This window comes from Chiloscyllium plagiosum, unplaced genomic scaffold (genome assembly GCF_037043375.1).
Source record: "Chiloscyllium plagiosum isolate Xiang-an unplaced genomic scaffold, Cpla_swu_hap1 HiC_scaffold_34, whole genome shotgun sequence".
Lineage (NCBI taxonomy): Eukaryota > Metazoa > Chordata > Chondrichthyes > Orectolobiformes > Hemiscylliidae > Chiloscyllium > Chiloscyllium plagiosum.
Genome location: NW_028270172.1, coordinates 45917759 through 45933206, shown reverse-complemented (window position 1 = coordinate 45933206; position 15448 = coordinate 45917759). Strand labels below are relative to the sequence as shown.

General features: G+C 41.2%; 1 protein-coding gene across 1 annotated transcript in view; it reads right to left on the bottom strand.

Moving 5' to 3' along the window:
* jarid2b (jumonji and AT-rich interaction domain containing 2b) overlaps positions 1-6856 on the bottom strand; it is a 458793-nt gene extending 451937 nt beyond the window's left edge. Inside the window, exon 1 of the mRNA XM_043719074.2 lies at positions 6448-6856. Within this exon, the coding sequence (XP_043575009.2) occupies positions 6448-6492 (45 nt within the window). The 5' untranslated portion in view covers positions 6493-6856. The remainder of the gene's footprint in view (positions 1-6447) is intronic.
* Between the last annotated feature and the right edge of the window lie 8592 nt (positions 6857-15448).

Below are 15448 nucleotides of genomic sequence, written 5' to 3'. Positions count from 1 at the left end.
AAGGACTTTAGGACATCCCTAAATTGACTAAGACATGATATTATTTGTGCAATAAAGGATACACCAAGTAATTTGTATGTATTTGATACCTTTCACATGTTTACACTGGCCTGACGGATATAGCCAATTTATACAAATCAAGATAAATGACCAGTTAATCTTTTTGTTGGTACCGATTGAAACAAAAAAAAACTTGCATTTACATAGTGTCTTTCACAACCACAGGAACAAGCTCACGTGGTGCAATGGTAGTGCCATACCTCTAGGCCTTGTTCAGAGATGTTATTACACAACTCTGATACAAATAGCACCAGAGTTGCATAATAACTTCTCAGAAGAAATTGATTAGAAAATATATCCCAAAGCATCAATGAATTACTTCCTATTTTGAAACATAGCCACAGTTGCATTGCTGGAAGCACAGAAGTCAATTTGGGGACTGCATGTTCCAACAAACAGTAATATGGTAAAGAGAGTAATTTTTTTGTGACATTGATTGAGGGATAAATGTTGGTCTACATATCAGGGATAGCTCTGTCTCCTACTCTGAAATGATGCTGTGGTGTTCAGATAAATGCATCGTTAAAAGATAGCAACTCTGAAGGAGAAGCACTTGAATGTTAGTTTTGATTTTCATCAAGTCCTGGACTGGGCACACTGATATGGAGTGAAATTCACATGGTCAGGAAAGTTCTAACATCATCAAAAATCCAACATCCGACAATTGGAGTCACAATGCCTTTTCAAAAATATGGAGCCGTTAAACTGAATTGGGAAGGGCATCTTTAAACCATAAAGGATCATGCCACTTTGGCACTGATCCTTAAGTAGAATGACCGTTGAAACCGTGTGGACCTGTTACTTGAAGATTATAAAATTTAAAGGCTAATATCCTGCATGCAGCACAAAAAGCATTTCTCACCCAAACACTCACCAAAAATTTACAAATTTAAACTAATCGAGGCATTTCTCCTGTGTACAAAATAGTTTGAATGTGTAATTATTTCTTTTTGTTCTCCCTCACTGATTCTTTTCACCCTAACCCTCCCCTCCAATTCTCATCCTAGTGTCTGCTCCAAGATTACTGCAGGTGGCAGTTTACTCCACACTAATTTGCATTAAGGATTTTCTCCAAACATGGCTTTCCTGCTTTTCTGCCTTTGTTATGGTTTTACTTAGCAGAGTCATTTCAGGATGTTCTGAACAGTGAGAACTGGACAGCTTCCTCAACACAAGACAACTGGTATACTGCTAATTCTGGCATCAAAAATAGCCATTTGGATACAGAACTGGCTCAAAGGTAGAAGATGGTGGCGGATTTCGTATCAAACTAGAGGCCTGTGACCAGCAGTGTGCCACAAGGATCAGTGCTGGGTCCACTTTTTTTCACATTTTATATAAATAATATGTATGTGAACATAGGAGGTATGGAAAGTTTGCAGATGAAACCAAAATTGGAGGTGTCGTGGTCAGCCAAGATGGTTACCCCACAGTACAAAAGGATCTTGATCAGATGGATCAATGAGTAGCAGAAGGAGTTTAATTTAGATAAATGCTTGAGATGTGTTTGGTATGCTTTCCTTTATTGGTCAGTGCATTGAGATAGGAATTGGCAGGTCACGTTGTGGCTATGGGATTTTGGTTAGGCCACTATTGGAGTACTGCATGCAATTTTGGTCCCCCTGCTGTAGGAAAAAGGTTAATGAAACTTGAACGGGTTCTGAAAAGGTTTATAATGATGTTGCCAGGGTTGGAGGGTTTGAGCTACAGGGAGAGGCTGAGTAGGCTTAGGCTGTTTTGCCCAGAGTGTTGGAGAATGAGGGGTGACCTTATAGAGGTTTATAAAATCATGAGGGGCACAAATAGGATGAATAGACAATGTCTTTTCCCCAAGATGGGAAATCAAAAACTAGAGAGCATGGGGAGATTTAAGAGGGATCTATGGGGCAACGTCTTCATGCAAAGGATGATGCATGTATGGAATGAGCTGCCAGAGGAAGTGGTGGTGGCTGGTACAATTACAACATTTAAAGGCATCTGTGTGGATATATGAATAGAAAGGGTTTAGAGGGATATGGGCTAATTGCTGGAAAATGGGCCCAGATTAATTTATGACATGGTGGTGCTGGGTTGGACAAGGTCGAAAATCACACGACAGTAGGTTATAGTCCAACAGATTTGTTTGAAATCTGTTGGACTATAACCTGGTGTCGTGTGAATTTTGACAGATTAATTTAGGATATCTGGTCAGCATGGTCGAATTAGACCAAAGGGTCTGTCTCCATGCTGTATAGCTCTATGATTCTAAGAGCTGAGCTCCAATGTGGCAGAATGCACATTTATTTTGCAAAGCAAATTCCACAGCCATAAAAAATGAGCAAGTACATGTTCAATCGCGAATTGACGGATGGGCGGGGACAGGGTGGAAACCGCCTTGCCGGACTGTACAAGCAATCTCGCTGTAATCCACACATGAAAAAAACCTCTCTTGTTTTATCGTTTCCTGGTTTAATACTATTATCATGTCAGTTGTGTATTTTAGAAATTACTTTCTAACAGATTGGATCAACAACACTTATTTAAAATGCTGCATCTAAAACTGAGCTTAGCACCAACAGTAAACATTAAAAGCCAAAAATTAATGTAGGACTGTGGAATATTCCTTGTTCCAATCCAAATCAAGTTCCTCCCCACAACTCTTTCTCTGTTACTTCAATGACATCATTGGTGCTGCTCCTCCCTCTTGTCTGGAATTGGAAATATTTATCAATTTTGCTTTCAATTGACACCATGCTGTCCCCTTCACTTGGACCATCATAGACACTTCCTTTCCCTTCTTTATAACATCTCTGTTGCCATCTCAGTGGATAGGTTGGCAGTGATATGTCTTTACACATTAGAATGGAGGCTTTACAGGACATATTTTCCAAGTTTTTCTATCTCATCTGTTCTGACGATGCCAACGTTTGTGGGGGTCTCTCAAATGTCCAACATTTTCCTCAACTAAGGATTCCCTAACTGAGGTTGACAGGGCCCTCATATTTCTCACACTTCTGCTCTCACCCCTTCCCTTTCTTCCCACAATACTAAGACAGTCCCCATGGTCCTCACTTTCACTCCACCAGACCCCACATTCAAAAGGATCATAAGTTGCCAAATCAGGCAGCTCCATTAGGATTCCATCACCAAACAAACATTTCCCTCCTAGTCAGCCTTTCATAGGGATGGTTCCTTCCAGGAGACCCTGGTCCATTCTTCCCCACATCCCTTGCCCCATGCAATCGCAGGAGATGTAACACCTGTCCCTTTACTTCCTCCCTCCTTATTATCCAAGAACCTAAACATACCTTCCCAAGTGAAGCAGCAATATACCCGCACTTCACTCAAACTAGTCTACTGTATTCACCTGTCATAACATGGCTTCCTCTGCACTGGGGAGATGAAATTCAGACTGGGTGATATCACTGTAGAACATCTGTCTGCAAAATCTCTCCTGAGCTTCCAGTTAGTTGCCTTCCACTTCAATAGGCCATCATGTTTCCTGGTCAACATTTCCATCTCAGGCCTACTTAAATGTTCCAGTGAAACTCAGCGCAAGCAGGAAAACAGCATTTCATTTTCCACTTAGGGACCGTTCAACCATCAGGACTCAGTGTCGATTTCAATCATTTTAGGACCTGAGCACCTTTACCCACCCCTACACCCCTGGCTTTGTCAATGCATGGGATGCTTTCATCACATCCATCCGATTTTCACTCCTGACTCTGCTTTCTCTTCACAGATACTGCCAGACCCAGAGTTTTTGCAGCAATTCAGGTTTGAAACACATAAAAAAAAGTATTCTTATGATGCAGCAACTCAGAACACCTCTTGTCTCAGAGAAAACGGTGAATCTATCTTAAGGGGAAAGGATTCTTTCGTATGACATGCAGCTTTAATCACTCCAACACAAGAACAAATGGATATACTCTTCATTTACATTCATGTATTTTACATTTCAATAGCACTCATTTCCGTGTTTAAAACAAACACCATGCACGTCGCAGACCACTGGACAGCAGGTGAATAAAAATGGTGGTGGAGCGGAAGAGAAAAAGCAACAAGATCAGAAAAAGCAACAAGATCAGAAAAAGGCTAAACATGGCTATACATCCTAAGAAGTTCAAATGCATCAGGTAACAGAAACTGGAAGATTAGGTTAGAATTGCACACCTACTGCTATTCTATAGCATGTTTCAGTTGCTGGGTGGAACACATACCGTTCAAGATAAATTAGCTCTCAAGTCGCTTTAGTTAATATATGAGAAATTCGTTGCGAAAGCAGACAGCCTACTCCGTTCTATTATGCAAATTTAAAGAAATGCAATCAATGATTGGGAGCTCCTGCCTCCATGTATATGCAAAGCAACAAGTCATGAAGTTTATTAGGTCTGCAAACAGGCACTTTTCCTCACTATATTAACCCAAACTTACACAGAAATCTTCATAAAATAATCAATTCGTCATTTAACACGTTGCTCACGTAAAATATATCTACAAAGGAATGACGCAGGCCAAATTGAGAACAGAACCATTAGAGTACACGTAATCATGTATAGGATAAGAAATCAATTTGTTGCAGTGCTCGCACCGTCAGGAAGAAGCGCAGACTTCAGAAACATTTCCTTTTTGTGAATTAAAACTTAGTCACGTGGGGCGGACGCCGCTTCCGCGAAAGCCAGCACGGCTCCGCCCCCTCGCCATTGTGACATCACAGAAGACGGCTCCCTCCCCCCGGTTTCCGGGCCGCGCTGACGTCACACTCGGCTCGCGGCCGACACGGCGTTGGAGCGGCTCCGCGTGCCGGACCTGTTGCAGCCTCGGGCACCGCTCCGGACAACAACCGCTCGCGCCATCCCTCCACCCCCCCCGCCCAAAGAAAACCCGGTCAACCGCCTTCGGTCTACGCGCAAAACATAAACTTTACACACTCTTTTATCCCCCTCCCCTTTTCTTTTGTTCTGAAGCTTTTTCCACTCAATGTTGAGTGGAAGAGACAAAAACATCGCACTGATTGCTTTTTAAAATCGTGGTGTTTTTCTGTCTCCCCTCAATAAACTTAAGCGAAGACTTCTCTGCAATGCGTCGTGTGTGTGTTTTTTTTTAAATACATTCCAGTTTGTGTGTGTTTTTGTTGTTGTTTCCGTGATGCCACATGCACGCTGACGGTCGCTTTCTTACCAATTCAGCAATTTGACAAGTTACAGACGGACAATAGAGGGTCAGGGAGGGACCGAGCTGAAGGGGAGATCATTTTGGGGTTTTTTTTTTGGCGGGGTGTCGCTATCTGGCGAAGCTTGTGGAACTGGTCGAAGTCAGTGCAATCTTTAATGGAACCGAGTTGTGTGTTTTTTTAAAAGAGTAGGGAACGTGTCACCTTCCTCGTTTAAACACTGCCGTCTGCCGAGTCAGAGGTCACCGCAAATCCAAAAAATTAAACTCACGAGGGGGAGGGAGGAAGAAAAGAAACCTTTCCAATCCAAACTGTAATGGAAGCCTTTCAAACATCTGCAATCTCTCCACTTCTCCATTACCTAAAGGCTCTGAATAATTCACATCCGCCGACTGCAGACAGTAACCCTTTCTTTGAAGAATGGTGGTTGGAGAAGGGAAAGGGGGGGGGGTTTAAAGAAACGAGAATGCAAACATTGCACAGTGTGACCATGTGGCAAACAGCAAAAATCAAAAAAAAAGGAACTAACCTCAAACCTTTTCTCCGCGCAACTTGTTATTAAAAACCCAAACAAAACAGGGCAGAGAGAAATGGTGGAACTGTAGTCCAGATGTGAAGGGGGGGGAAGAACCTGCTTGGAAATAAGAGTTCGACAACAAGGCAATGCAGGTTGCCATTAATCCCAGCAGAAACAAACGGTGGCGGCAGAAAGATCCAAAATGGGGGGCAAAGCGGTGCTGGCCTGGCCTGGCCTGGCCTGGCCGAGCCGGGGGGGGAGCAATCGTGTGGAGGAGCTAGAGCCTGGCGTCGATGGATCACCAGGCGAACAAACAACTCAAGTACTGGTTGGAGAAGCATGATCGCTTCCCCTTCCCTCCTCGGAATCAAGCTTCGCAAAATACAACAAACAGGCCTGATCAACAACCACTTTAAAAAAATACATAAATTAGATGTGATCGGGCAAGGGACGGGCCGGACTGTCACCGAAACACACACTCCCCTCTGTGGATAGCAACATAAAGAGATAATCCATTAAAAACAAACACATAATTGTCCCTACGTTTGGGGAAATAAAACGAGAGCCATACAATGGGGATACCTTACAGCATTAGCGGCCAAAAATCATAAACAAAAAAAAAATATGCCTCGCGCTAACAAGGGCATAATGTTGAAGCCTAACGACCTCCTTCAGGGGGGAAAAAAAACGATCTTTTCAAACTTCTCAAGTCACTTACTAATCTTTTGTGAATTATATTCCTCTTGGGTCTTTCTCTGGTCATCCTGTTGTCCCAATTTTCTTTGCGAGGAGGAGAAAATTCCACATGAATCAATCTCGTCGATGTGGATAAGCCCTGGCTGGTCTATATTTACAAAGCTCCCTCTCCGTGCTGGCCGTGCTTGCTCTCCTTTTGATTAAATCCGAAGTTGGGAGGGAGGAAAAAAATAAATAATTCACTTCAATAAAACATCTCTCTTTTTTTTTTCAGAACAACATAGCTCGTCGGCACCAGGTACAATTACTGTTCCCGAGCAACACGAAAATGACAAAGTAAAAAATAAGCTACGTATGGTGAAGTTACATCTTGGATAAGAAAAAAAAACATGGGGGGGAGAGAGAGAAGGGGAATAAAATAATATAGTCACGTTCTGTACAGAGACAGACGAGAGTCTCAAACACACACACACAACTCAAGCTCATACTCACACTCCCACCAATCACATCCCTTTAACTTTAAATGGCTACGTTAGGACGCTCCCGGCCACGCACACTCAGTGTAGCCCCTGTCGGAAAGCTCATGAGCTGCAGTATTGCCTGGGACTTCCCTTTTACCGTCTCCGTCATTCTCTGCGCTCTTCTATCTCTCTCTCTCTCTCTCTCTCGAATCGATCTGTCTTTCTTCGCTACGCTGCGTCACTCTCCTCTCACCGTATCCTTCTGTGAACGCACAAAACGCGTACAACTTGCATTCGCATAGCGCCTTTCACAATCTGCAACCAATGAATTGCTCTCCTAAAAAGTGAAGTATTGCAGGAAATGCAAGCTCGACTCAGCAAGGTCCCACGACGTGATAGTGACCAGAGAATTCTTTTGCTGGTTGAGGGATAAATATTTTTAGAAATACTCTACCCTTCATCAGAATAGTACCATGAAACTTTGTATTTTTGTTTGCATTCATAGAAATTCAGATATACTGTTACAGGATACAAAGCATAGGTCAGGGAATTAACACTTAGAGCTGGAACAATGATGAATTGCTGAACCTTCTCTCAGTTGTAGTACTATCAGTAAAAATCTTAGCACTGGTTGCTTCTCAGTCTGAGTTATACAATATAACAGAGACTCCAGTTTAATTTTTCATCAAAAAGATAGTGAGGTTCCCATGAAGGATTCTCCTTCTTAACCTTTCCCCTTGCCCGAAGGGTGGTAACCCTCAAGTTACACCACCATCAGTTGTCTCTCTCTAATGAGAGAGTGGCTCAATGGCCCAGCAGGACTATGGCAACTTCACCATCAGCGATGCACTGACTTGTCAGTTCTGATTTTGTCCTCAAGTCTCTGGAGTGGGATTTGAGACACAATTTTCTAATTCAGAGGCAATGACTGCTGCCACTGACCAACACCTGACACCTGTAACATCGATATGTAATGTGTGTGCACCCAACCTTTCCTACTTCTACACTGATGGTGGAAACCTTGCCTGCCGTTAGAGTAAAACAGAAAACTGCAGTGCAACAAGATTTAAATACAAGATTCCATATGAAATCAGAAAATTTAGGATACCCCATCCTGATGGAAGCAGAAAATCACTGGAGATCCATAGCATGTGAATCAGGATGTGCAAAGGGACAGGACAAGTTAATGTTTCACATTACTGTATACAGCTTGCATCAGCAAGCAAATAAATTCAGTTTATGGTTATTAGTTTCATTTAACTCCAGTCATAGAATCATAAAGTCATAGAGATGTACAACATGGAAACTGACACTTTGGTCCAACTCGTCCATGCCGACCAGATATCCTAAATTAATCTAGTCCCATTTGCCAGCACTTGGCCCATTTCCCCCAAACCCCTTCCTATTCATATATCCACCCAGATGCCTTTTAAATGTTGTAATTTTACCAGCCTCCACTACTTCCTCTGGCAGCTCATTCCATACACGCACCACCCATTGCAAGAAAATGTTATTCCTTAAGTCCCTTTTAAATCTTTTCCCTCTCACTCTAAACTTATGCCCTCTAGTCCTGGACTCCCCCACCCCAGGGAAAAGACTTTGTTTATTTACGCTGTCCATCCCCTTTATGATTTTATGAACCTTTATAAGGTCACCCTAGCCTCCAATGGTCCGGGGAAAACAGCTCCAGCATATTCAGCATTTTCCTATAGCTCAATCCTCCAACCCTGGCAACATACTTGTAAATCTTTTCTGAACCCTTTCAAGTTTCACAACATCTTTCCGATAGAAAGGAGACCAGAATTGGACACATTATTCTAACAATGGCCTAACCAATGTCCTGTACAGCTGCAAAATAGCATCCCAACTCCTTATCTCAATGCTCTGACCAATAAAGGGAAGGGTACCACTATCCTTCACTACCCTATCTACCTGCGACTTCACTTTCAAGGAAACTATGCAGCTGCACTCCAAAGTCTCTTTGTTCAGCAACATTCCCCAGAACCTTACCATTAAGTGTATACATCCTGCCCTGATTTGCCTTTCCAAAAGGCTGCATCCCACATTTATCTAAATTAAACTCCATCTGCTGATCCTTGCCCATTGGCCCATCTGATCAAAATCCTGTTGTACTCTGAGATAATCTTATTTGCTCTTCATTACTCCTCCAATTTTGGTGACATCTGCAAACTTACTAACTATGCCTCCTGTGTTCACATCCAAATCATTTATATAAATGACTAAAAGCAGTGGACCCAGCACCGATCCTTGTGGCACACCACTAGTCACATGCCTCCAGTCTGAAAAGGAACCCTACATGTAAATTCTGTCCCTCCGGATTCCCTCCAACACTTTGCCCACCACCGATGTCAGGCTCACCAGTCTTTAGTTGCCTGGCTTTTCCTTACTACCATTCTTAAATACTGGCATCACGTTAGCTAACCTCCAATTTTATGGCACCTCACCTGTGACTATTGATGAATCAAATATCTCAGCAAGGAGCCCAGTAATCACTTCCCTAGCTTCCCACAGAGTTATAAGGTACCCCTGATCAGGTCCTGGGAATTTATCCACTTTTATGCATTTACAACATCTGGCACCTCCTCCTCTGTAATATGGGCATTTTTCAAGATGTTACCATCTATTTCACCACATTCAATATCTTCCATGCCCTTCTCCACAGGAAACACTGATTCAAAATACTTGTTTAGTATCTCCTCCATCTCCTATGGTCCCACATATCGGCTGCCTTGCTGATCATCGAGGGACCCTGTTCTCTCCCTAGTTACCCCTTTGTCCTTAATGTATTTATAAAAACCCTTTGGATTCTCCTTAATCCTATTTGCCAAAGCTATCTCATATTCCCTTTTTGCCCCCTGATTTCCCTCTTAAATATACTCCTGCTGCATTTATACTCTTCTAAGGATTTACTCAATCTCTGCTGTCTATACTTGACATATGCCTCCTTTTTCTTAACCAACATCTCAATTCCTCTAGTCTGTACAATGAGAAAAGAAGATAAGTCACTGCTTTTGTCACTAAGTACACAAAAATGATCCTGACAAATTGCTGATTTCAGGAGTGTTGGGAATTCATTATTTGCTCAAATTTCAGACCTAGCTTGCATTAGATCAATCGTGGTCGAGCCCAATTCTGGCCTTACTCAGCATTTTCATAAACTCACTTCTTAGAGACAACTTTTGGTTTGATAATGTGGTGCAGGGCTAATACACTGTGTCTGGAGATGATTGGACCTTTCCCAATTTAAGTAATGTCATATATCAAACACACTGATACAGAATATACTGAGTGTAAGTTAACAATTAATCCATAGAGCCAGAATGTTATTCACTGATTCCTCCTGAAAGCTGCAATGTCATCAGCACAGGGATGCTTTCTCACTCCCAGGTAACTCAGCTAACAGTGGCACAGGACATGGGTACAATAATAAATTAAAATTTTAAACTTTGTAAATTATATTCCCACCAAGGCATTAAGCATCATTGGTAATAATGACTCAGCATTAACAAGCAAAATTATAATATGGTCTACCTGACCCCATCTGTCCACTGGCGACTGGAATCGTGCAAACAATCTGAAGAAAGTGAGGACTGCAGATGCTGGAGAGTCAGAGTCAAAAAGTGTGGCGGTGTTAAAGCCCAGCAAGTCAAGCAGCATCTGAGGAACAGAAGAGTCAATATTTTGGGCATAAACCCTTTATGAATGTGGAAGGGGAAGTGGGCTGAGAGATAAATAGGGGAGTGCAGATGGGACTGTGAACAAGGTAGCTCTGGGAAGGTGGATGCACGTGGAAGGTAATGGTGACAGGTAGAGGGGACAGGGTGGAACAGATAGATAGGAAGGAAGATGGACAGGTAGGATGGTCAGGAGGCCGGTGTTGATTTGGAGGGTTGGATCTGGGATCAGTTGGAGGGAAGGAAGATTTGGAAACTGGTGAAGTCAATACTGATGCCGTGTGGTTAAAGGGTCCCAAGGCAGAAGATGAGGCTTTTGCTTCCAGTTTTAGTGGGTTGGATTTGGCTGCGGAGGAGGCCCAGGACCTCCAGGTCCATATAGATCACATCTACCGCTTTGCCCTCATTAATCCTCTTTATTACTTCTTCAAAAGTGTGAGAACTCTTCTGCTGGGGAAGATCTGGGTGTGGAGGGTGGGGGCATGGACGTAACAAGGGAGACATGGAGGGAATGGTCTCTGCGGAACACAGATAGGGATGGGGAGGGAAATATTCCATGTTGAATCATGGAATAGCAAACATCTTGCCTGAACAAAACCATTTTTAGCACCTTCAGTTCCACAACAATTAAACTTATTTCTACAATACAACAATAATATTCCTTTTACTCCAATGAAAACAAATATTGATGGATGGATATTACTGTTTCAATTTTACAAATGTGAAAAAAATATAATTTACTAATGATTCATTCACATTTATATTATATGAAATGATTAACAGCATTTTTGCTTCAGTGAATTATTGTTTCATTTCACTGCAGTAAATTATCATGTTGGAATCAGTGAAATTATTGACAACTGTTGTGTAGAATAAATTTAGGTTCTTATGTAATTGAATTTCCATGCACCTGAGCACTGAAGTATTTTTGTACAAACAAATGACTGGCTCTCTTTTATAATCAGATGTCATCTTGATCTACTGTTAATTAACTTTATTCCTTTGATTTCTAAATATCAAGTTTATTGATCCAACTGTGCAGCGAAGTTTGTTTTATAACAAGTCATTAAACTTATTACTTTGCTTGAAAAGTTGACATTGCAGGTGAACTAAGTGATTGAATTAGGTAACAAAATAGTTTCTGTTTGCATGCAGATTCTATTCACAGAACAGTAACAGACATCATTAGAGATATTCAGTTTATTCTTTTTTTTATTCAACATTTATCATTTCCCAATTGATTTCATATGAGCTGTCAGATGATTACAGTTGCAAAGATGTTTGTCAATTTGCTGTACTTTTCCCAAGTGTCTATTATTTGCATGTGGAACTTGGACAATCCGTGTCAGTAGGCTATTCAACTATGAAGGGATTTGTGAGAAAGCCCAAGCCAGTTATCTCCTGACATCCATGCACATGGCTTTCCATCAGAGGATCAATGAATAGTGGTGATCAATAGCAGGAAGCTTAGCTAACTTTACCTTCCCTAACCTATGGTCCTCGGGCCTGGTGTACTGCCTGAGCATAGATATTTCAGCAGAAACGTGAATTGATCTGCGGACTTTTACTTCAGCCACTAACTCAGTTTTATGCCAAATCATTCAGAATCTGAAGTCATCTCAAGATTAGCTATCATTTCTTTGCAGATACTTTAGGGACTATTAACAGATGGTCGAGTCAATACATGTAAACAATGTCAGGTTAGCAAAACTTCAACCGTTAACATACATAAAAATATTTAAGGTAATAAACCAAGGAGACTGGATTTTCCACCCTGTAATTACAAAAAAAGAATATTTGTGCCAAAGATTTTCTCTTGATAGAAAGAAGCCTTAATGTCAGTAATGGAATTCTCAATGGTGTACTAATCAATTTAATTTGATGTTATACACCATTTATAGTAAACTTTATTCCTAACTTAATCCTGCCTCTCAAGGTCATCAATACTGCTAACCATTGCTCCATGTGATTTCATATCTGTTCACATCAGATGTCCATGCCTTCTCAACCTTGGGAAGCAACTTAATTGTAAAGCAATCGCTACTCAGGTTTGTGGCATGCCACTACCATCTCAAATCTGGCCTCAATCGTGATGTTTCCAAGAGTAGAATGGCACATGAATTTCACCTATTCAACTCACAAACAAAATATGACCAATTAAGTGAGTTACTAGGGGAAATTCAGTCATCTGTGGAACAATAATCCAGCATGACTTCATGCCTTAAGGAAACAGCTGGAGAAAAATGAAAAGAATAAAAACTTCAAATGTAGTGATTTTTATTATGTACATGGACAGCAATTAGACTTCATATGACACTTTTCATATAGTGAAACACCCAAAGGATTTCACAGGAACATTAGAAATGGGTTTACAGAAGAAAAGAGGATTGGAAAGATTTAGAAATTCCAGAGTTTATCAAAATTGCAAGTATGGCTGCTACTGATGGAAGTAATTATATCAGGGAGCTGAACAGGCAAAAACTGAAGGAAACTCTCCTATCTCAGAGGATTTTGGGGATGAAAACGCCTATGTACGTATATATAAATGGCAATATCATCAAGCTATCTGTAAGCAAGTACAAGAATTTTAAAGTTGAAGTGTTTTACTGTAATTCAGTATAAATCAGAAATGTAGTTGTGATGGATGAATAGAACTGGTGCAAGATAGAGTACAGGCACAGAATTGGATGACTCAAGTTTACAGAAGGTAGAATGCGGGAGGTTGGGCAGGAATGCATTGGAATAGACAATTCAATACAATGAGGGCATGGATAAAGGAGTTAGACAACAGTATAGAGTTGAAAATAGGTGGTCTTAGTGATGGTCCCGTTCTGTGATTGGAAACTCATTCTGGGATCAAGTTGGGCAAGAAGGGTGCTAACAGTCTGATTTGGACTGAGGACAAGGGAAAACATCAGTGACTTAGAGGTGAACTTTGTAGTAAGGCAGAAGATAATTGCTACTGTCTTCTCAACATAAAGTTGGAGGAAATATCTGCTCACTTAATCCTGGATGTTGGACAAGCAATCTGACATGTAAGAGCTGTTTCTGGGTTGGGCCAGCCCAGAACTAGAGGGCATAAGTTTAGGGTGAGAGGTGAAGACTTAAAAAGGACAATCTTTTCACGTAAAGGGTGGTGTGTGTATGGAATGAACTAACAGAGGAAGTGTTGGTGGCTGGTACAATTACAACATTTAAAAGGCATCCAGATGAGTATATTAATAGAAAGGTTTTCGAGGGATATAGGCCAAGTGCTGCCAAATGGGACTAGATTAGTTTAGGATTTCTGGTCGGATGAATGAGTTGGACCAAAGGGTCTGTTTCCGTGCTGTACATCTCTATGACTCTGTGAAAGAAGTGGCAGTGAAGTAGAGCAGGGATTCAAATGTAAACCATGTGTTTCGAATGAACTAATTCTATAAAAAATAGAGCCATGTAATGGTAGTGCCTTTAACCTCTTACGAAATGTTATTGCTATTTCAATGAAATCCCGTAACATAGGACAAAAACAAACTCTCTTCCTGAATAATCACCTGTTTTATCATAATGATAACCTCACGGTATGAGTTCTTATCATCCAACACTGTTGCCAAGTCTTACTGTATAGTGCCATATCATCTGAATCGGCCAAAGTTTGAAAATTTTCAAGTGAGAGGTTCCAAGGTTCAAAGGTTTCTTTCAAAAAGCATTGTTTCTTTCCTGGTAGATAATCAGAACTTACTTCAAGATGTGAGGGAACGTATTATGAACGCTCCCACTAGACTAAAGAAAGTTGTAAAATGTGACCTTTCACTGTCACTGCCAAGGGGAACATTAAAACTACATTCCCTCCTCATTTTGTGTTTACATGAATTAAAGCAAAACCTCAGGATGCACCAGAGCGCTTTATAACTAATCAAGTGTGAAGATAGAAAGTTCACAAACAGCAAAGTCCCACAACAATTATATAATAATGTTTAGATAGAGTCGTGGAGTCATAGAATTGTACAGCATGGAAAACAGACCCTTCCTTGTCCTTGCCAACCAGATAACCTAAATTAATCTAGTTCTATTTGCCAGCACTTGGCCAATACCTCTTTAAACTCTTCCTATTCATGTACTCATCCAGATGCTTTTTAAATTTTGTAATTGTACCCACCTCCACCACTTCCTCTAGCAGCTCATTCCGTACATGCACAACCCTCTGCATCAAAAGCTGCCCCTTAGGTGGCTTTTAGATCTGTTCCTCTCACCTTAAAACCTATGCTCTCTAGCTTTGGACTCCCCGAACCTGGGGAAAAGCCTTTGGCTGTTCACCCAATCCACACCCCTCATGAATTTATAAACCTCTGTAAGGTCTAATTTGTAATATTTTTAAGCAATTCAGAAAGTATTATTCAGAACACTGGGAAGAACATTTCCCAGTGGGCCGAATTCGATGGGCCGAATGACCTTACTTCCACTCCTATGTCTTATGATCTTAACATTTCTTTGAAATACTGCCATGAGACCTTTTGGGTTCATCTGAGAATGCAGATACTTTCTCAGTTTAATGTCCCATCCAGAGGAATGCATCCTGGCAGTGTAGCACTCCCTCAGCACATTTCTTGTTCAATTCTCTAGAGGGAATATGGACACAGGACATTCTGACTCAGAGGTAAGATTTTTGCTACTGAGTATGACTGACAAAGGAGGGGATGATGAAACAATCTTATTATGTGGATAATTAGGATGAGGCAGCATCGTATGTGAAAGTAACTCAGAAAATGCTGGAGCAACTCAGCAGGTTTGACAGCATCAGTTCTAAAGAGTCATATAAGACTCAAAATATTAACTCTGTATCTTTCTTTACAGATACTGCCAGACCTGCTGAGTTTCTCCAGCATTT